The sequence below is a fragment of the Staurois parvus genome, unplaced genomic scaffold (assembly GCF_062004578.1).
Source record: "Staurois parvus isolate SC_StPar_1 unplaced genomic scaffold, SC_StPar_1.0 ptg000818l, whole genome shotgun sequence".
In the NCBI taxonomy this organism is placed as follows: Eukaryota; Metazoa; Chordata; class Amphibia; order Anura; family Ranidae; genus Staurois; species Staurois parvus.
In genome coordinates, this window is record NW_028318614.1 from 11,063,020 (window position 1) to 11,086,413 (window position 23,394).

The following is a 23,394-nucleotide window of genomic DNA, read 5'->3' on the forward strand; positions in this document are numbered from 1 at the left end:
ATGTGCCCACCCACCTGTGCCCACCAGTGCCACCCACCAGTGCTGCCCACCAGTGCCACCCACCAGTGCAGCCCAGCAGTGCTGCCAGTCAGTGCCACCAGTCAGTGCCCAGCGGTTGTGCCAGTCAGTGCCGCCAGTCAGTGCCCAGCAGTGATGCCAGTCAGTGCCGTCTATCAGTACCCATCATCAGTGTCACCTATCAGTGCCGCCTATCAGTGCTGCATATTAGTGCCGCCTATCCGTGACACTTCATTAGTGCTGCCTATCAGTGCCGCCTATCCGTGCCACCTCATTAGTACTGCCTATCAGTGCCCTTTAGTGCTGCCTATCAGTGCCACCTATCAGTGCCCATCAGTGCTGCCTCATCAACGCACATCAGTGAAGGAGAAAAATTACCTGTTTGAAAAATTTTATAATAGAAACAAAGAAACTTTTTTTTCAAATTTTTTGCAATTTTTGTTTATAGCACAAAAAGTAAAGCGCCCAGTGGCGATTAAATACCACCAAAAGAAAGCTCTATTTTTGAGAAAAAAATGATCAAAACTTCATATGGGTACAATGTTGCATGACCGCGCAATTGTCAATCAAAGTGCGGCAGCGCTGAAAGCTGAAAATTGGTCTGGTAAATAAGGGGGTATAAGTGCCTGGTAGACAAGTGGTTAAAAAGCTGCCTTTTTTCCCCAAACCATGCATTCAAACCTCAATTTTTACCTCCTTGCATAGTACACTAGGTACTACATAAAGAGCTATCCTATAGAGCTGACCAGTTTTCTCTAAATATTAAAAGTATTGTGTATGTTTTTATGTACTTCCAAAAGTAAGCCATTGAATCTCTGCAGATGTCTATATCTGAATGCAGATTTGAAGCCACTGTATTTGATAATTCACAATACCACCTGTATTAATGCCATCAATTTCTTCTCAGCTATCAGTATCTGAAGAGAAGTGGAAATTTTGAGCGGGCAGCAGGACTACAAGTTGGAGTTGACACTATACAGGTTTGTGACATATGGATGGAGTATCAATGAATCCTATTCATACATAGTACTGCCCTACAATAAACTAGTGTGTGTGTTTTCTAGGACAATCATAGCATTGTGTTCCTGTGTGATCTGCACATACATTTCCCTCTGTCAGTGCTGGACAGTGTTAGAAAGCATTGTGTAGAGGGGCGTCTGGCCTTTGCTCCGATCGTTATGAGGCTGAGCTGCGGTAGCTCCCCAAAGAATCCCAGAGGTGAGAGCAGATTCCTGTTTAAATGGTTTTTCTATCCATGTGTTTTTCAGCCTTCTCTATCTGTGCTATGCTTCCTCTTTTGGAAAGTAGAAGTGCTTCACTTTATTTTCTACATTAGCTTATAGAAAGCCTATAATGGTGAATAAAGGCAGCCATTGCTGACCCCCTGAAAATGCTAACTACCTGTCGGTCTCTGGGTTTACTACTTTCTAAGTCACTGATGTGGATCAAGCATGCTATCAGTAAAATCAGATCACTTGTTATCTATACTCAGATCTTGTTATGAGAAATTGAATTTAGAAAGGTTATAAAGATTTGTCTGATTATAATTTCTTGGAACATAAGATGATGCTGAGCCGGTCTTCAAAGAGCTGCTTCTTCTGCTGCATGGCCTAAACAGGGACACTTTGTTCAATTTGAGCCTATTTATGGCCACATCTTTGCCAAAATACATACATAGGGTTAGATCTTGTACAGTAAGCATTGAAGTGGGAGAAGGAGGGAATAGGAAAAGTACATGGTGTGCCTTTACAGCGCAAATTATTATGACACCCCATCCCTTCCATTCTCCTTCTCTTAAATGACCTCACCTGCTCAGTAATCCTATACTTTCCTGCCTTCACTGCTTGCTCTATGGCCTGTAGGGGTAGGCACAACAGCCTCAGCAGAATTCCAGCATGTGGAAGAATCAATCTCCATTTAGGCCTCTTTCATACGGGGCTGACTCTATCAGCAGATCCACATGCCCAGCTAGGGGATCTCTGCGCTGAGCAAGTGGGTGACAGGTCCATGTTTGCTCCACTGCTGCAGAGACAAACACATCCTGCTGTCCACTATGGGCGGTCGGATGGAAACAGACTGTCTGTCCATTTCCACCTGACTGCCATCCCATCCATTCCAACGGATCCCATCCATCTTTTTGGCGGATCAGATTGGATGTCGGCGGGTGTAAACTGACACATGTCAGTTTACGCCTGCTGCTCCATAGAGAAGAGTAGAGGTTCCGATTGGGTCCGCCTGAAAAATGGGCAGATGGACCCGATCGGAACATCCATGTGAAGAGGGCCTTTTTTCTACGACTAGGGAAGAGGAGGATGAGGGCATCTTTGAAAGGATAATTGTACTAAAAGCACAGCTGTTCTTTAGGCCTGCAATTAACTCACAGTCTAAATTTATGATTGACAATGCAGCATATAAACTGTTAAATGCCTGGGCCTCATCGGAGTGTCCTGGTCTACTATGGCTGTAATTCTACCCTTGTATAGCAGCACATTATGTGTTTTCCATGCAGCTTCGGCTGGTTAATTTAAACTCCATCACATTAACAAGACATGCTTTACAGGTGAAACTTGAAAAATTAGAATATCGTGCAAAAGTTCATTTATTTCAGTGATGCAACTTAAAAGGTGAAACTAATATATGAGATAGACTCATTACATGCAAAGCAAGATAGTTCGAGCCGTGATTTGTCATAATTGTGATGATTATGGCTTACAGCTCATGAAAACTCCAAATCCACAATCTCAGAAAATTAGAATATTGTGAAAAGGTGCAATATTCTAGGCTCAAAGTGTCCCACTCTAATCAGCTAATTAAGCCATAACACCTTCAAAGGGTTCCTGAGCCTTTAAATGGTCTCTCAGTCTGCTTCAGTAGGAATCACAATCATGGGAAAGACTGCTGACCTGACAGTTGTGCAGAAAACCATCATTGACACCCTCCATAAGGAGGGAAAACCTCAAAAGGTAATTGCAAAAGACGTTGGATGTTCCCAAAGTGCTGTATCAAAGCACATTAATAGAAAGTTATGTGGAAGGGAAAAGTGTGGAAGAAAAAGGTGCACAAGCAGCAGGGATGACCACAGCCTGGAGAGGATTGTCAGGAAAAGGCCATTCAAAAGTGTTGGGGTCTCTCACAAGGAGTGGACTGAGGCTGGAGTCAGTGCATCAAGAGCCACCACACACAGACGGATCCTGGACATGGGCTTCAAAGGTTGTATTCCTCTTGTCAAGCCGCTCCTAAACAACAAACAATGTCAGAAGCGTCTTACCTGGGCTAAAGAAAAACAGTCTGGTCCGTTGCTCAGTCCTCTTTTCTGATGAGAGCAACTTTTGCATCTCATTTGGAAACCAAGGACCCAGAGTATGGAGGAAGAATGGAGAGGCACACACTGCAAGATGCTTGAAGTCCAATGTGAAGTTTCCAGTCTGTGTTGATTTGGGGAGCCATGTCATCTGCTGGTGTTGGTCCACTGTGCTTCATTAAATCCAGGGTTAACGCAGCCGTCTACCAGGAGATTTTGGAGCACTTCATGCTTCCTTCCACAGACGACGTTTATGGGGATGCTGACTTCATTTTCCAGCAGGACTTGGCACCTGCCCACACTGCCAAAAGTCCAAAAGTGTTTCATTTCTGGGTATGGCTGTGCAAGGTTGAAGGTTGTGCACGCAGTTGTGTACTTTTGGAAGGCAGAGAATTTGGCTAAAATAAAGTCAGCTATATCAAAGACAAACATTTGGTGAAAACCTTGAATGCTGCTATGAGGCTTGGAGTGGAATACCATCAAACTCTTATACAACAGTTGGTTGTGGAAGGATGGAACAGACTACAAAGAGCGGGTATTTCCAAATATGGCAGCACTACCAAGCAGTGAGGGGCATCTGACCAGATCTGACCAGACCCACATAAGGATCTTTGATGTCCTGAGGTTACCTACTCTAAATGCGCATTGTGATTGCGTATCTGGTGAGTGCGCAATCTTTACATATTTTATCACCTCATCCACGGATCCAGCCATTGGATTTTTGAAGATCATCTAGGATCTTTTTTCAACTCACACTATAAACTGTATTTGGTTTTAGTGTCCAACACCTATCCGTCACCAATTAGGTGACGTTTCTATTTGCACCTTATTATTGATTTTATGTGATTTTTTATTATATTGCATTTTATATGAAGATGTTTTAACATATCATGTTTATACGATTTAGCGGATCATTTTAGCGCTGCACCCTGCTTTATTCTGACTACTTTGAAGGTTTTATATGGTGCCTTTTGGTGTTCAGCTGCTGCTTTCTTTTTAATTTATTTTAATTTTATTATCTTCACTACAGCGCTCACTTACCCTGTGATTTACTATCTCATATATTAGTTTCACCTTTTAAGTTGCATTACTGAAAAAAATGAACTTTGGCACGATATTCTAATTTTTCGAGTTTCACCTATAGATTTCCTGTTCCAACATGTACTTGGAGAATAATGCCCAATGTGTACTTGGGTTGTCATGCCACAGGTCCAATTTTTCGCTTCAGATTTTATAACTTCTGAAGTGTCCTGCAGAAAAAGTGGTAATGTTTTTACTGTATCTTCCTGTTCTCAGCACAAAGACTTGATTTAGTGATCCTTCAATAGAAAAAAGTCTTTGGAATACCCTATGTGGAGCAAAGAATTTATTATTCTCCTAAGCATTTCAGAATAGGTCATTGCAGTATAAATGAGAGAAATATATTATAATGCGAATTCCTAAACTCTCTATGGTAAGAGCTCATTGTAAATTTTCTGACTTCAGCATCCTCTTCCTCATAATTTTGTGCAGTATTTGATCTTTAATTGTATAATCACAGTGGCATTCTTCATGTACTCATGCCTTGTTTTATTTCTGCAGGCTATTGGGAAGTTAATGGCTTTGGCCTTTTTGGGATTTACAAGTCCGATTTTGATCGTATTGGAGGTATGAATACAGAAGAGTTCAAAGACCGATGGGGAGGAGAAGACTGGGAACTTCTAGACAGGTGCAATCCAGTTTTATAGAACACTCTCACTTTTATTTCCCTTAATCTATATTATTCATGCTGCATTTTCACTGTGTCTGTCTTCTAGCATTTTGCTGCTTTTTCTACTGTCTGTAAAATTTGTGTTTTAGTGGAGGAAGAGTTAGAATGTCTTGGTGTTTTTTTTTATCCCTGCTTACAACCCCAAGGGTAGGGTTTTTCCTTACCTCCTGACCATGTAACCACACACAGGAAATCTCCCCAACCATTTCTGTTACTGACAACAGTAAAAGTTGACAGAAGCTTTAACCGTTCAACACTAAAATTTTGATTGAAGTTCTACTTTTCCACCTCCTGGCGCCTGGCTCCCGGGGTATGTCAAGCTCAACTTTAAGCAGTTAAATCTGCAAACTTAGCTTTTTATTTTTATTTATATAGTTGGATACAACACTATATTATGCAGTGAAGGCACAAGTATTTCCACTGCTAAGCTACATAATATTGAAACTTAAGTCATCCGCTAATGCTTATTTTGGCTATACAGTGTTCCAGGCAGTTAGTTTTTCCTGGAAAACATTGTGACTTTTTAGTATATTTTTTTTACTGCAGACAGCTGAAAGAAAAAGCAGTGTAACTTTCTACATTATTTCAAACAATTAAAAACTTCCAAACAATTAAAAAAAGAAAAAAAAAATCTTTGGAGCACCAGGAAAACATGTCTTTTTTTTTTTTTTTTTTGCTAGTTTTGCATAGAGTAAGGAAGGGCTGGACCTCTGTAGGGCATTTTATTCAAGTCTTTCTCACTTTTGAGGAGAAATCACCCTCACATTCTTTCCTGGAGACAGAATTCTTTCCTGAAGTGAGGTAATGCTATCATCGACAGTTGTTACCAGAACAGTTATTTCAATTGGAAATTACTTATGCCAACTGTAATAAACAAAATACCTGTAATATATATATATATATTTTTTTTTTATGTACAGCTACTGTATATAAAATATATATACAGTAGCTGTAAAAAGTATTCATACCCCTTGTCATTTTTTACATTTTGTCATGGTATAACTTAAAACGTAAATGTATTTTATTTGGACTTTATGTGATAGACCAACACAAAGTGGCACATAATTGTGAAGTGGAAGGAAAATGATAAATGGTTTTCAAAAATTTTTACAAATAAATATCTGAACAGTGTAGCATGCATTTGTATTAAGCCCCCTTTACTCTGATACCCCTAACTAAAATCTAGTGGAACAAATTGCCTTCAGAAGTCACCTAATTAGTAAATAGTCCACCTGTGTGTAATTTAATCTCAGTATAAATACAGCTGTTCTGTGAAGCCCTCAGAGATTTGTGGGAGAACATTAGTCAACAAACAGCAAAATGAAGGCCAAGGAACACACCAAATAGGTCAGGGATAAAGTTGTGGAGAAGTTTAATGCAGGGTTAGGCTATAAAAAAAATATCCCAAGCTTTGAACATTTCACAGAGTACTGTTCAATCCATTATCCGAAAATGGAAAGCGTATGGCACAACTGCAAACCTAGCAAGAGATGGCTGTCCACCTAAACTGACAGGCTGGGCAAGGAGAGCAGTAATCAGAGAAGCAGCCAAGAGGCTGATGGTAACTCTAGAGGAGCTACAGAGATCCACAGCTCAGGTGGGAGAATCTGTCCACAGGACAGCTATTAGTCATGTACTCTACAAATCTGGCCTTTATGGAAGAGTGGCAAGAAGAAAGCTATTGTTGAAAGACAGCCATAAGAAGTCCTGTTTGTAGTTTTTGAGAAGCCATGAGGGGGACACAGCAAACATGTGGAAGAAGGTGCTCTGGTCAGATGAGACCAAAATTGAACTTTTGGCCTAAAAGCAAAACGCTATGTGTGGCGGAAAACTAACACTGCTCACCACCCTGAACACACCATCCCCACTGTGAAACATGGCACTGGCAGCACCATGTTGTGGGGATGCTTTTCTTCAGCACGGACAGGGAAGCTGGTCAAAGCTGATGGGAAGATGGATGGAAAAAACCTGTTAGAATTCACCTTCCAGCAGGACAATGACCCTAAACATACAGCCAGATCTACAATGGAATGGTTTAGATCAAAAGCATATTCGTGTGTTAGTATAGTCCAGTCAAAGTCCAGACCTAAATCCAATTGAGAATCTGTGGCAAGGCTTGAAAATTGCTGTTCATAGACATTCTTCATCCAATCTGACAGAGCTTGAACTGATTTGCAAAGAAGAATGGGCAAACATTTCACTCTCTAGATGTGCAAAGCTGGTAGAGACATCCCCAAAAAGACTTGCAGCTGTAATTGCAGCGAAAGGTGGTTCTACAAAGTATTGACTCCGGGGGGCTGAATACAAATGCACGCCACACTTTTCAGATATTTATTTGTAAAAAATTCTGAAAACCATTTATCATTTTCCTTCCACTTCACAATTATGTGCCACTTTGTGCTGATCTATCACATAAAATCCCAATAAAATACATTTACGTTTTTGGTTGTAACATTACATGACAAAAATGTGGAAAATTTCAAGGAGTTTGAATACTTTTTTAAGGCACTGTGTGTGTGTGTGTGAATATATATCACACACACACGGCAAGAAATTACAAGCACAATTATGCACATAGACCAGAAGTGGCTGCAAAGAGACTGCACAAGAACAGCATTGCTGAGTTGTAACAAATTATAAAAGAAAAGGGAAAACCTATATTCTTTACAGAAAAAAAAGGCAATGGATTGATACACAGTGCTCTAGCAGGTCACACTACAAAAATACACTCTGGATACGTTTTTGTTTACAGTTCACACCACATGCAATTCCGGTGCAGTTTTGATGCAGTTTGTTATGTTCCAGTATGGTTCTGTGCAGAAAAAAATGCATCGTGTCCTACTTTTTTTGTCTGCACTGGAAACTGAGTGTGAACCAGGGACATTGGAATACATGGAAAACACTGTGCATGCATTTTTGATGCAGAAAAAAGTGCACTGAACTGCATCTAGTGCGAACTAGCCTTAACGCTATGTTCACAGCTGTGCGGGTGGTGCCGCTGCAGATCCGCACGAAAATACGTGCAGCCACACCACCCGCACAGAGGAATGCGGACCCACGGGCGGGTGCCATTAGTTCTAATAGCACACTGCCCACACTGGAAAATGCAACCGCACTGGGAACTGAGGTTCCCGTGCAGGGTGCGTTTTCCAAAGAAGTGCAGGGACTTCTTCCCTGCGTGCCACGGGCACGGGAGTCCATTCAAATGAATGAGCTCTCGTTCCCGTGCAAAACACAGCCCGCATGGCTGCATATATGTGAACCAGGGGTGAAGGTGGCTTCACACTGCCCCACTGTGATTTTGCTACACTGCAGTTATCCTGGTGCGGGTTAGCTGTGTCTTCCATTAGAGTTCTGTGAGGTCCTGCGGTTTTGGTTTCAGAAAGTGCACCAAAGATGCAGCATGCAGGAGATTTGGTGAACTTTCTGAAACCGCAGCAAACACACGGGACATTATAGAAGTCTGGGAAAGTGCAGCTGTCCGGCGTTTTTCTGTCCGGGTTTCTTATTTACCAAAACGCAGCGGAATTGCATTGGGGCAGTATGAAGCCCCCGTAAAACTCCCGTATGAACTACTACACAAGTGAAAAATCTACAGTGATATTACACTTGAAACACAAGTAGAACAATATCCTGATAATATAACGTGCTGTCCGTGTCATTTTCTCATGGTCACCTTGCATGAACTCCATCTAAAACTGATGATTAGCTTAACAGTGTTAAACTTCAGTGTTTGGGGGGAAAAAAAGTGGTTTTTCTCCTGGTAATTTGGAAAAATGATTGGGAATGCTTATGATGCATTGTTAACTTCTGTGTCTGGAAATTTTTACAGGGTGCTACAGAATGGGCTTGAAGTTGAGCGACTGCGTTTGAGGAACTTCTTCCACTACTATCACTCCAAGAGAGGCATGTGGAACACACAAAGCCAAGAAACCGCTGCCAAGGACTGATGTGGCGCCAAATGGCTCTGTGACCTTAGTCCGTTTTTGGGCCCCTCCCCAATTTGTGTTCGTCCAGAGGGGCTGGCTGTTATGTTAAATAACCATGGTGTCACCAGAGAAACCTGCAGAGCTTGGCTCTGCACTTTACTGCAGGCTGCTCTGGTTGAGCTGAGTAGGCTGAGATGCTCTGCAGGAGATGACTAATAAGATAATTTATTCAAGTCTTTCTACTTGAATAGGGGAATTGGCTTGCCCTACAAGCTGAGTGCAAGTTGCCAGTGCTTGTTTGTAATGGATGCGTTGCTATGTATTTTCAAACAACAGAATGGATAGACAGGAGAAAAGGCCTTTTTTTTTTCACAAAGACCTTTTCACGCCAGCACTTTGCAAAAAAAGTTCTTTATGCTGCGATTTTAAGTGTTGACTGGTGTTTTGGGCAATCTTTTAATTGATTGAATTCCTTAACAGGGTGGAAAATGTTTCAGGTAATACTAATGCAACATGCATTATCACCTGCTGAGTGCAAGTTGCAAGTGTTTGTAACGGATGCATTGCTATGTATTTACAAACAACAGAATGGATAGACAGGAGAAAAAACTTTTTTTTTTCACAAAGACCTTTTCATGCAAGCATATTGCAAAAAAAGTGCTCTATGCTGAGATTTTAAGTGTTGACTGGCCTTTTGGCCATTCTTTTAATTGAATTCCTTAACACGGTGGACAATGTTTCAGGTGGTACTAATGCAAAATGCATTATCATTGCATTTCTATTATTTATTAGACCGTTAGTAAAAAAACATTTTCATTCAGTTCAGTGTTTGGAGAAGGTGAGGGTCCTTTGTGAGTCACCCAACCCTCTCTCCTAATCCCCTATAGTGCATATATAAAAAATTTAACATTTAAAAAGTTGAAAGTTGGTGCAATATAGTGCATTTAGATGCACACCTTGTAAACCAACAACTGCTGCACTATATCATTGAAGGCCTGCCTAATTAGCAGTGAAAGCAATGTGATACTACATAAAGGTCACAAACCGATCATTTATTCCTTAAGCCGGCCATTGAAGATGCAATTTCCTTTTCTGCAACCCGTGAAAATCACTCAATTCCCCCATCCACACAGTCACAGAACAAGAAGCTATTGTGTTCTCTTGGTGGGGGGAGCTGTCCCTGCTGGGAGAAGACAATTATTATTGCCAGTGGCTATAGCCACTGGCAATAATCACATGAAAAGTCTGACATGCTGGTTGTACCCAAGTCCTACAACAATCGAATTGGGTACAGTCTGCCTACTCATTGATGGTTCGAATTTCGGCCGGTCCCTGTTTCAAACCATCTATGGCTGGCTTTAAATTGGACATCCATAGATGCAATGTTTGGTGCAAACATTGCTACATTTTAAATGTATGTAATGTCATATATATATATACTGTATATATATATGTGTGTGTGTGTGTTTAAAGGGCTGGAGGACGGGTTAGGATAAGAAAAACAGCATGTAGGAGGTTATCATTTTAATATCTCAAAAGAAGCCTTTGGGGGTTTTTTTTGTGCAGAAACTGCAATCAACTTAATAGCCAGGAAACTAAACAGGTAACCGTAAAACCTTCTCAGCGTCTGTGAAATCCTCAAATCAATACAAATTCATGCTCCTAATCAATCCACCTTCATGAAATCATTCCTTCGTAATCCACGTGTACCTCAAAAAGAAAAAAATGTACATAGTGCATTATCCCTATTCATAAAACAAAATAAGTTCAAAACCCAGTGCATAATGTGTGCAAAAATTCCATCCAATGTCCTTCTAAGTGGCTGTATTAAATACTCGTACCCTATCTAGACTTGTGTATAGCTTTAAATCTCACTCCATGGCAAAATTCCACAATGCCATGGAATGAGATTATGAAGGAGTGATGTCAGGAAGGTGGATTGATTTGAGGATTTCACAGATGCTGAAAAGGTTTTATTTTGACTTTGGACTTTCGGGGGGAGAGAGTGTGACTTTTTTTTGCGTCTAGAGTGTTTCAAAAATCTTTATTATTATTTTAGTGTTTTGTATCATATTTTTGGGTGAACCGAATTTTGTTATTGTACTGAACAGGTAACCATGTTTCATAAATAGGAATCTGACAAGACTGAGTTGTGTGTGAAGTTGCAGGGTTTGGGGCTCTAATCCTATCTTCACAGCTTGATGAGTCATTGACCTCAAACAATCATGTAGCTATTTAAGTGTTGGGATCAGGGGTGGACTGACCATTTGGAAACTCGGGTACTGCCCGAGGGCCCGGGGTCAGTAGGGGACCCCATGAGATGCCCCTGGTACCTTTTTCATAGGCTTTTTTGAGTTTGGGCAAGGACATGAGTTGTCAGTCCGCCCCTGGTTGGGATACTTGATAAGCACATCCTTGTTTCAGGTCAGTGCCTTGGCAAGTACTTGGGAAGCATTAAGATGACTGCTCTAGAGATATTGTTCTCTAAAACAGCTTTGTAATGCTGGTTCCCTTTAACAGAGTAGAGCTGTAGATTACTTTTCAGCAGTTGGTAAAGGTGGACTAATGGATGCTGATGTCTGTTTGGGTGCTATAGGTTATATATTTATTATATGCACATATCATTTTACAGAGAGCATTTAATCAATCCCTGAACTAACAGGAGTTTACAGTCTACTGTCCATCTAAAGTCGTACATGCGTGTACATACATATGCATGTGCTCACACAGTAAGGCCAGGTAGATAGAAGTCTGTTCTTTGTGTTGTGGGAAGAAACAGACGTTCCATAATCCCACGAAGATGTGGGATGCGGATAGTGTAAAGCTGAAAGGCAAATCAATTTCTAGTTTGTGTGCTCCCTTTGCACATTGTTTCTCAATGACATAAAACCCAGTGTGTCCTGCTGCCATAACGTTTAGGGGTCTGTTTCACACATGTAAAAGTTATAAAAATTATTCCAGCCAAATTTACTTGCACTAAGTGCAGTATGAGCATTTTTTTTTACTTGCATGTTATTAAATCTACTTGAATGAAGGGCTGGCGAACTCCTTGCATTGTACAAACTGACCACTGGGTGTCTCTAAGGAACACCTATAGAAAGGTACACACTTTGCTTATAACTGGTGCTCTTACCAATGAGCACCGATGACCACATGGTGTCACTGTATGATAGGACTTGGGGTGTACCCTGTATAACACAATCAAATTATCATCTCCTAGTCTGTGACACCTTTTATGTAATGACATGCATAACAGTTGCACAAAAGGAGTGTGTCCTGCTTGTGGAAGCACCCCCAATCTCCAATAATGTGCCTACATAGGTGACAGTACTCATAGGATAAATCTGAATGTAAGCTAAAGGGGTTTACTCTTTGAATAGGAACTCCCCCACACACTCACATGCACAATGTTTCTTCTGTACAATGGCAAGGCAATCATTCTGCTGCGTCATATTAATGTTTGTATGATTATAGTACCATTTATGGCCTCATACACACAGGCTTGTATTCAGCAACATTTCCTACTGGGCATACAGCATCAGGTGTGACCTGAACATTGTATGCTATGTACAGTTTGGCATGCTGCAAAGTAAATGCATTCCAAATTGTGTGTAAGAAGCCATTTGCCTTGGTACGTTTATCAGGACTTATGTTCAAATTATAGTTAAAGTAAGACAATCGTAATTATAGGAATTATTACTTTTTCATAGACTTTTTCTCTAATATAAAGGGTCAATATATCCAAACTTGAAATGTTCATCCTGAGAAGATAATGATGGGGTTGAATCACATTTGGCTTGTATCTCTCGGAGACTCTAGTAGACTTCTGTGTTTGGAAAGCCAGGTCTGATGGTCTGACTCAGACTGCCATCACAGGAGATCCTCACTATTTATTTGTTTTATATTCTGAAGATTGCATCAAGATGGACATTTTTGCTGGGTCAGGGTGACTTCATGATGCAGAGTTGTGACCTCCAGGGTTGATACAGGACAAGCACAGATAAAAGGAGCCGGTGAGTGATTCAATCCTCCAGCATTTTCTCCATAGCTGGAAATAATCCAATTTGGGTAAACTTTACAAAAAAAATGTAATGCTGCCTGTTAGCAGCATATACATAAATTACAAAGATGTTTTAAAAATCCAAATGAATAACTTTGGATAAGTAACAATTACATAACGATACAAGCTCACATACATGTTTACAGAAGATTCCCTGGTGTTCGAGGAACCAGGTGATAGATAGCATTATACTAGTCGCTATGTTTGCAGCATGCTAGGTGGGATAATGGCAGAGGAATTATCCCATTCAAAATGTGTTCCTCTTATAGTATTGTACAGTGTCATCTCCTGCGCAGATCTAGCTATGCTCAGCATTTACAATGATTTCTGTGAAATTAAAATGTAGCAAGAGGTTTTTAGAAGTTTTAAATATTTTTTTTCTTTTTAAAACTAAAATAAAACAGTTTTCAGTTTGGCTTTTATTCGTCTTGAAGTGTTTATTCAGATTTCTTCACAGCGAGCATTATACAACTGCAATTGGGTCTTAAAGGTGCACGTTAGACAAGAACATTTTGGATTCACTAGCCCATAAGAACACACAGCTGGATTTTCAATCATTATTGTATTTTTCAATACTCTATGGAAAAGACATACTTCTAATAATGGTATACTCCATTTGAAACTATGCCTTAAGGAAACAGACCACCCTATCACACATTACAAGCTTTAAAATCTGACAGCAGTGTATTATATGTAACAGATTAAGTGAAATGTGTTACCTTTCACACAACTGCAGTATTTGATGGCTAGCAGTATTTTTAATTCGCCAAACTTGCAGCTGTTTAAGACCTTCCATCCCTTTATATGATTCTCGATTCTCCTTCTGTTATCTAATTAATATCTTTTGAAATAGTCACCCTACTGACCATCATGCTCCGCAATGAGAAGGCTGACTGGTAACCTTTGTAAAGCCGGGTATACATGTACCGAGAGTCAGCCGGTTCTCTGTTCCCCATTCACCTCCTGCTATGCTGCGCACCACGTGTGACATTGCTAGTTTTTCCTGCTCCAATCCCCCAGCTCTGCAGATCCTCTGCCGCTCAGTCCTCTCTCTCCAGTCTCCGCTCACATTCTGCTATAGCATTCCCATGTTGCACACCACGTGTGCCGTCTGCAAGTTGCTTCCCTCCGTCCGGATCCCGCTCACCTTCCTGCTGCTCCATGCTGCACTCCAGATGTGACGTCTGCACCAAACACTCCCAAAATATATACACATGAACTGAAAGTGACAGAAGTTGGGATCTATCCGATTTGCTTGTTGGTTTCCCAGTGCATCCTGAGATATCTCATACCCGGAATACCTCCAAATATTGGACAAAATCACCTGTGTTTCGGCCCATCTGTACAGCTGCCGGTTCAACAGAAGGCAATCTCATGACCGGCTTCTGTTGAACAAGCCTTTGGAAAATCAGCAGCTGACCAGCATTCAATCAGTGCTTTCAGCCAATGGTTGCAAGTGCTTATCAGTTTGTCCTGGCGGGGAGGACAGTCTTCTTGACAATGCAATAACAGCTGAGTTCAACAAAAACATTTTCAGTGTGTTCCAGGCTTTACTCTAAATAAAAGACTGACAAACCTTGCTCACAGCACCTGCAACTTTTGAGAAAGACTTCTATGGAGGCTTCAGGGACAATTTGAAGCACCAATAAAGGTGACATGGGCTGCAATTTTTGAAGCAAAGAAAATGCAACATGTAAACAGGACTGTAAGCTTACCATTTTATTTAGTGACAGGGCTTTGATTGGCATTCAGAGTGCTTTAAAAAAGAGTGTCTAATGCCACATTTTGAAGCAAGTATAAACAAGCCCTTTATGAGCTTTCTGACTTGGGCTAGGTTCACACCTGTGTAGGTGGATTGCCCCTGCGGGACCCGCATCTGTCCCCGCAACCTCAACCACCCGCACAAAAAACACGCTGCCACACAGATTTGTGCAGGTGCCATTAATCCTAATGGCACCTGCACACACTGGAAATCATAGCAACTGCTTCCCGCACTGGGAACCACACTGCACTTGTGGTTTCCAAAATGGAGCAGGGACCTTTTCCCTATTCATCCAAATGAATTGGCTGCTACAGTGTGAACCTAGCCTTAAGCATAATTAGTTCACAGATAGTTTTAATTTGTCCCAGAACCTGGGACTCAAAACATTTGCTTTCACCTTATAATTTTCTCTACCTTTCAGCACTATTTTGTCTGATCATAGGAGACATTCACAGCTTTGTGAAGGTTTCACTCAAAGACTCTTGACATTTTAAGACCTATCTATAAACAGTGAAGTCAGAGCTGGGGTTGCAGGGAAGGTTTAAGTTCGCCATTTTGCAATAGCCATGCCTTTGGGAGGGCTCTCGGTGGGTGGGCATTGAAGCTGAGAGGCCGCGTATATGCATACCAAAATGCAAACAAACCTGTGCCGAGAGGTTCTTCTTTGGTAGTCTTCAGATTTCATAATGCCATGCACACAGTCAAGACATCCAGTGCCTGAAGCACTGAAGCAAAGCAACCCCAAACATTAGTGAACTCCCACCATGTTTGACTGTAGGGACTGCATTCTTTTCTTTAAAGGCCTCATTGCTTTTTCTGAAAACAGTAGATTGATGGGCTTTACCAAAAAAGCTGTAATTTTGTTTCCCAAAAGGATTTTGGCTTCTTCAGGTAAGTTTTGGAAAACTCCAATCTGGCTTTTTTTTAATGTTTCAGTTTCAGCAGTGGGTTCCTCCTACCAGAGCGTCCCTTTTCTTTCAAATGGCGACGTATAATGTGAGCTGACACAGTTGTACCCTGTGCCTGAAGGTCAGCTTGAATTTGTCTGGAAGTTGATCGAGGTTCTTTAGCCACCATTCAAACAATCCTTGACTGCAATCTTTGATTAATTTTTCTCTTTTGTTCACGTCCAGGAAGACTGGCTACAGTGCCATGGGCTGTAAACCTCTTGAAAATGTTGTGCACAGTGGACACAGGAACATTAAGATATCTGAAGATAGTCCATGCTTTTCCACAATTCTTGTTCTCAAAACCTCAGACAATTCTTTGCTGCTCTTTGTCTTCATCATGCTCCATGCGACACACAAAGACACAACGGAAAGGATCAGAAAATTTTTCACCATTTTAACTGGTTTCCGGTGTGATTTCTAATTTGTCAGCCCCTGCTAATTGAAACAGACGAGTTTACAAATTATAGGAGCATCACAAACTTGGAATGCAATTATTCCTTACAATTTTGAGAAGTTGCCAATAATTTTGTCCAGTCCATTTTTGGGGTTTTGTGCGGAATGTGTCAGATTTGGCTTTTTGTTTCTCCACATTTTTGTGTCATACCAATACAAATAAAAATAAACATGACAATGCCTAAAAATTTGTAATTGCAACAATTTTCTGGTGCATTATCTGTCAGAAATCCAGGGGTGCCAATATTTTTGTCCATGAGTGTATGTACAATATTGGCATGCCTTGGTGCCAGGATGTACCATCATTCTAGGCTTGCCTATCATGAAGACCAGCTGATGGCACAGGTAAGTGACATTAGTCTGTTTAGTTCCACTTTTTGTGCATACATGAAGGATTCTTTTGTTCAAGAGTTGGTCTGTGGACCTTCTGTTCAAGAAGCTCTGTGTGAGGATGACCTTGGAAGGAGAGAACTTTTTTTGGTGACTCCTTTTAAGCACCTGCATCACTAAGGTCATGGGGAGTGATAGTACCCTCTTATCCCAGAAGAAGGCAAAAGATCCTGCAGGCAAGCCTAAATCTCCTGAATTCAAGAAGATGTCATTTTTATTCCTCTCAGGCCTAAGCCCAAGCCTGGCCCCCATTTCCCCCATAAGGCCTGGACTTCCAAACCTGACAAGTCTGGGAACAATCCCTCTTCCCAAAGAGGGGGTGCCCCTACTTGTCAGAGTGAGGAAAACACTTATCAGCCCTTGTGGCTCTCTAGGCCCAGAGCATTTTGTACACATTCTGCAGCAGAAATTATACCCACTGTCTCATTTGAGGGGCACTACTGACTGCTGAACGTGACTCATTCAGATGAATGGGGCTGTGATGACACTGCCCTGCAACTGTGTGCATTGCACCCACTTGCAGCACGGTGGTGGTGCTGCATTTAGGTGGTAAAACAGGTGGTGAAAAGGCAACATCTCGCCACCTATCAAATGCCTCTGAAAAGTAGCCAAGCATGGGTTGTTTTTCAGAGGAGCAGCTGTCCCGTTAGCCCTATTATGAATGAGCCCTAAAAAAAAACAAAAAAAAAAAAACATCAGTTCCATTAGCTTAAAAAAAAGAAATTCTGAGCTACAGGACATACATACATACACTCCCATACATACACACACAGCCTTTTTGCCAAATGCAGCCTGTCAAAAGCTAGAAAATTAAAAAGATTTATTAATTATTGCTCAAAATTCATACCCTATTAAAACGACATGTTCTTAACAGAAGCAAAACAGTCTCTGCAGGCCCCACATAGTTCACATGACAACCATACCAAGGTTAACACCAGTGTATTATAAAGATCAAAATAAATATATAATGTCTACTTGCCATGTAGTGTATATATGTGCCACCTCTAGAAAAATGGAGCAAGCATATTAGTCTGCTGCTTATTATATGATCTGATATGTTTCATACATTTTTTTTTTCCAGACATACACTAAATTGCCAAAAGTATTGGGACGTCTGTCTTTACACGCACATGAATTTAATGGAATCCAAGTCTTAGTCCATAGGGTTCAATATTGAGTTGGCCCACCCTTTGCAGCTATAACAACTTCAACTCTTCTGGGAAGGCTGTCCACAAGGTTTAGGAGTGTCTATGGGAATGTTTGACCATTTTTCCAGAAGCACATTTGTGAGGTCAGGCACTGATGTCGGATGAGAAGGCCTAGCTCCCAGTCTCCGCTTTAATTCATCCCAAAGGTGTTCTGTGGGGTTGAGGTCAGAACTCTGTGCAGGCCAGTCAAGTTCCTCCACCCTAAACTCAGTCATCCATGTCTTTATGGACCTTGCTTTGTGCACTGGTGCGCAGTCATGTTGGAACAGGAAGGGGCCATCCCCAAACTGTTCCCACAAAGTTGGGAGCATGAAATTGTCCAAAATGTCTTGGTATGCTGATGCCTTAAGAGTCCCCTTCACTGGAACTAAGGGGCCCAGCCCAACCCCTGGGGTATCCCAATACTTTTGACAAGTGTAGCATGCAGCTACCCTGGCTTACCAGCAGTTCCACCATATTTACGAACAGTGCAAAAGTGCTTAACAAGGGACCACATGTGCGTTTATTATAAGACATACATTGCCTTTAGCCTCGGGTATGTGGTGAAGGGTATGAATTTTTTATTTGATGAAATTGAATTTGCTTGTGGAATATTGATTGCAACGTATGCCACATGGTCTCTCTAAGGACTGTTGCACAAGGGAGTAAAAAAAGTTTTTGCTGATCTGAAATTAGATGCATTGTTGCACACAGCTGAGTACAGACCAGTAATACAGTGTTGAGTACAGAGCAGTAAAATAAAAATAGAACATTTTTCATTTGAGTGCAGTTATGTACTTGCATGTTTACACGTTTAGGCCCCTTACACACGTGCGTCATAATTTACTAATGTTTACCGCGTGCAGGGGGCCACAATACTGGCAATGACAAATTTTTCTCATCTATATGCTTGCACACCTACTCGCCTATACTCTACATTACTCAGGTCTTTACATACAGTTTGTGGCCCCTTGCTCACAGGCAGCACAATTTCCTGAGTAAACAGTAAATTATGATGTCTGTGTGCAAGAGGCCTAATAGTGGTTACTTTAGGGCTATAGTATCTATGCCATAGCACAAGCTTGTTTTTGATAGTTGACTTGCTCTAAAACCACTGAGACCACACTATAAATTAGTGAGTTGGCAGGTTTATGTATTTAGGCCTGGGTAGGTTCAAATGCAGACTGTACCTACGCTGGCATTGCCAGGTAAATAGTTTGTTTGCACTGTGGGGAGGACAAAGAGATCAGGACCCAGGAAGACTACTCTCCTTTCCCTTGCTCTGCTCATTCCCCTGATTGAGTGCCCAGTGTTCAGATGTACTAGTCGGAGCTATTATTCTGCCTATCTACTGTATACAGGGCTGAGAATGTCAGAGCTCTGAACGGTACATCGGTGCAGCGAGAGCTTGATCTACACCTTTTCTCAACCAGGATCCTGTGGCACCTCTGATGACCTCAGGCAGCAACCCAGTTGGGAAAGGCTGGTCTACAGGATAAGGTTCCCTCCTTTTCTATCAGGGTCCACTACCAGATCTGTCAGTGCTTCTTAGCATCTGTTTCTCAGATTTGCAAGGCTGCCACCTTGTGTTCTGTTCACACATTTACATTTTACCAGGTGGATGAGTACAAGATGTTCTCTGATTTGAATAGGTGGGGCAGTGAGGGGATAATCTCCACCTCATCCATTCACAGAATGCTTTTCATTCATTAAGAGAAATTAAAGACGTTCTGTGAATGGCCACTCAGACTTGAAAATGCAGGGAATCATCAGACTCTCATGGGCTGTGTTGATCAGTTAATAACAATATATTCAAAGAACAGTACACAAAACTGATTCAGTCACACAATATCAACCATAGCACCCAAAAAGACAGAAAAAAACTGACATAAAAGAACCTTGATTTAATTTATACAGAAAATGCACTGCTCAAAAATATTAAAGGAAGACTTTGAAAACACATCAGATCTCAATGGGGAAAAATATCATTTTTATTTTATTTTATTGCAGCAACTCAAAATGCTACTCAGTAGTTTGCATGGCCCCCACGTGCTTGTATGCATGCCTGACAATGTCAGGGCATGCTCCTAATGAAGCAACAGATAGTGTCCTGGGGTATTCCTCCAAGATCTGGACCAGGGCATCTCTGAGCTCCTGGACAGTCTGAGGTGCAACCTGGCGCCATCGGATGGACCAAAACATGATATCCCAGAGGTGTTCTCTGATGAGTGTGGAGGCCATTCAATGGTATCAATTTCTTCATCGTCCAGGAACTGCCTGCATACTCTCGCCACATGAGGCTGGGCATTGTTGTGCACCAGGAGGAACCCAGGACCCACTGCACCAGCGTAGGGTTTGACAATGGGTCCAAGGATTTCATCCCGATACCTAATGACAGTCAGGGTGCCATTGTCTTGCCTGTAGAGGTCTGTGCGTTGCTCCATGGATATGCCTTCCCAGACCATCACTGACCCACCACCAAAATGGTCATGCTGAACGATGTTACAGGCAGCATAACCTTCTCCACAGCTTCTACAGACCCTTTCATGTCTGTCACATGTGCTCAGGGTGAACCTGCTTTCATCTGTGAAAAGCACAGGGCGCCAGTGATGGACCTGCCAATTCTGATAGTCAATGGCAAATGTCAATCAAGCTCTATGGTGCAGTGGGCAATGGGAACAGGGCACATTAGAGGATGTCTGGCCCTCAGGCCACCCTCATGAAGTCTGTTTCTGATTGTTTGGTCAGAGACATTCACACTAGTGGCCTGCTGGAGGTCATTTTGTAGGGTGCTGGCAGAGTCCATCCTATTCCTCCTTGCACAAAGGAGCAGATACCGGTCCTGCTGATGGGTTAAGTACTTTCTACAGCCCTGTCCAGCTCTCCTAGAGTAACTGCCTGTCTCCTGGAATCTCCTCCATGCTCTTGAGACTGTGCTGTAAGACACAGCAAACCTAGAAATGGCACGTACTGATGTGCCATCCTGGAGGAGTTGGACTGCCAGTGCAACCTCTGTAGGGTCCAGGTATCACCTCATGCTACCAGTAGTGACAATGACCCCAGCCAAATGCAAAACTAGTGACAAACAGTCAGAAAAGATGAGTAGGGGATAAGGGCTAGTCCGGATGTCCGCGGTATTGAGATCAGGGGTACCTGCATGCATCATAATATGGCTCACGGTGTAGCTTGGAAGAACCTCATCTCTAGACCATACTGCTGGCAAATATAAAGACCCAAATACTGTAAGAGAATTCCAACTATTGCAAACAAGATCGTGAATATACACAAAACCAATGTTCCATCTGCCACATTTCCTGAGTGAGCCCTGCTTCTTCAGGACAATGGAATTCAGGTAGTTAATTATGTTTTTACAAATCCTTGTGGTATATTGTCAGCAAAAGCATACAATAAATAAAAAAATACAAAATAATATATATGCATGAAGACATGGGACGTCAAGCAAAAAGATCCCCACATATTTAAAGCCCCGCATGAGGGGCAGCCTACTCTTGACCTGACAGGTAAAACTAGACCTGGATATAACAAAATAAAATCCATACTTGGAATTCAACTGTTATATTTTTTATATCTGCTTGGAGTTTAGCTTTAACTGAGAATGTTCAGATATGGAAGTTCCAGCTGTTTATTATTTTAAAGTGGTTGTAATTATACCCAGTGAAGTGACTGGCCTCAGATGATACACAGAGATGAAAGAAACCAGCCTACATAAGTTGTACCTGCTTATCTACAGCCGGCTGTCCCCTACATCCATTCAAAGTGCAGAATTTGACAGGTGAGCTACTTCTGGGGTCCGGATCTGAAACTGCCTCCTCCTCCGCTCCCTACACTGTCAATGCAATAGACAGTGATCCTCTCACGGGCCCCCTACTGACCCCTAATGCTCGAATGGTCAGTCCACCACTGGTTAGTGCCAATGGTGGACATTGCCAGGTCAATGTGAACCAGCATGGCCAGTTGTAATCAAAAGCAAGGGTGCATTTGACAGGGTGGCAACAAAGAAGTGCAAATGGAAGGCCATTTTCCCCCTATAATAAGCTTACCAGATTTTCTAAATAAAATCTTACTGACCATGCCCTATTTTAACTACACCCACAAAATCATATCCCTATTTCAATCAATATTTTTTTAAACAGTATAAGCTTTATGTAAATGTTAACAAAGCCTATAAGGGTAATCTGCCTTGCTTCACAGTTGGAATGTCACAACTGTGTGACAAAATGTGATCATGACTAGGATTGTGCAGAGTACTGCGTTTTAAAGGGGGGTTCTAGTTGCTGATCATTAGAATCCTTGAAGGTCAGAACATCCCCCTCTGGCCTAGTAGTTTCCCTGTTAAGATGGGTCACTGGCAACTCCACAGTGGGTAGAAATCACTATTTAACAAATTCATTTCTAAATAGGACCATATTCAGTAAGCGCTCAGAGGGAGTCCAGGACCCCTTGGGGAGCTCACAGCCTCATTGAAGAATACCTCAAAGAGTGAATGCAATGGTAAGGTGTTTGCTGTCTCCATTCTCTGGTCGTTTGGAGCACTTATAGCTGCAGACGGATCCTCCACATGCAGAGTAGTATGCATAGCTCCCAACTGTCCCTGATTTCAAGGGACTGTCCCTCATTTGGAACGAAGTCCTTCTGTGTCCCTCCTTCCTCCCCATTTGTCCCTCATTTTGGTCTGATGTATATAGTTGTGTATAAAATACACTATTTATCTATCAAAAAGTATTTTACTGTTAAACCTTTCATCCAAATACTAAATTGCTGCATTTGAAATTTTCCAAAGCCAATATAAAAGAATAGTAGTGGTCAAAAAACTACGTATGCGTTTAACCAACAATTGTTTTTGTATAATTCTCCTTTAAGGTGGGCGTGGCACAGGGTGTGTCCTATGCCAACATACTTTTGCTAATAGGTGTCCCTCTTTCCCATCTCAGAAAGTTGGGAGGTATGTAGTATGTACCACATCAATAAGGGCCAAAACTGACTCTTGTTGTTCTAAACCTAATGGCAGAAGGCTGTGATAACTCGCAAACAATGTCATCAGAAAGAAACTGAGAGAACCCTGAGTCTGAGTCCAGGAAGGTGACTGATCCTGGTCTAGCCTCTCCTAAGGCTGTGGGAAGATCAGAGATCGACTTTGTAGGAGAAGGCATGGGAGGGTGATTAAAGTCTAATTGGTCAGCACCAGAGACAAACTGGTGAATTTGGCCACAAACTCTTGTGTCACTTCAGTAATGGCTCCTGACAATAAGTCAGGGGACTTGGTCTCGAACAGGGGAGCTAAGCAGGACTCAGCTGACCTAGCCCCTATAACCATAGAAAAACAAAATTTCAGATTGAAGACTTCAGTGCTGTTAGAGTACAAAAAAGTAAATGTCCCCAGAACCATCACAGAAGTGTGAGCTGAGGTCATCTGGTACAACTGAACTGTCCCCTCTGACCATGTGGCGGATGACGTCAGCACTTAGCCCCTCAGCATTAACCCCTAAGTAAGACTGGAGGAAGGTAGAAAATTCTAAGATGCCCCGTAGTGCAAATAAACTTGCTCCCAGTGCTCAGCCTGATCGACCTGCTCA

At 41.8% G+C, this 23,394-nt stretch overlaps 1 protein-coding gene across 2 annotated transcripts in view; it reads left to right on the plus strand.

The window, feature by feature from the left end:
* B4GALNT4 (beta-1,4-N-acetyl-galactosaminyltransferase 4) overlaps positions 1-13,480 on the plus strand; it is a 144,529-nt gene extending 131,049 nt beyond the window's left edge. For both annotated transcript variants that reach the window (XM_089655055.1, XM_089655056.1), the window contains exons 18-21: positions 926-998; positions 1,083-1,236; positions 4,901-5,027; positions 8,902-13,480. In XM_089655055.1, the coding sequence (XP_089511181.1) occupies positions 926-998; positions 1,083-1,236; positions 4,901-5,027; positions 8,902-9,019 (472 nt within the window). In that variant the 3' untranslated portion in view covers positions 9,020-13,480. The remainder of the gene's footprint in view (positions 1-925; positions 999-1,082; positions 1,237-4,900; positions 5,028-8,901) is intronic.
* Positions 13,481-23,394: the final 9,914 nt, after the last annotated feature.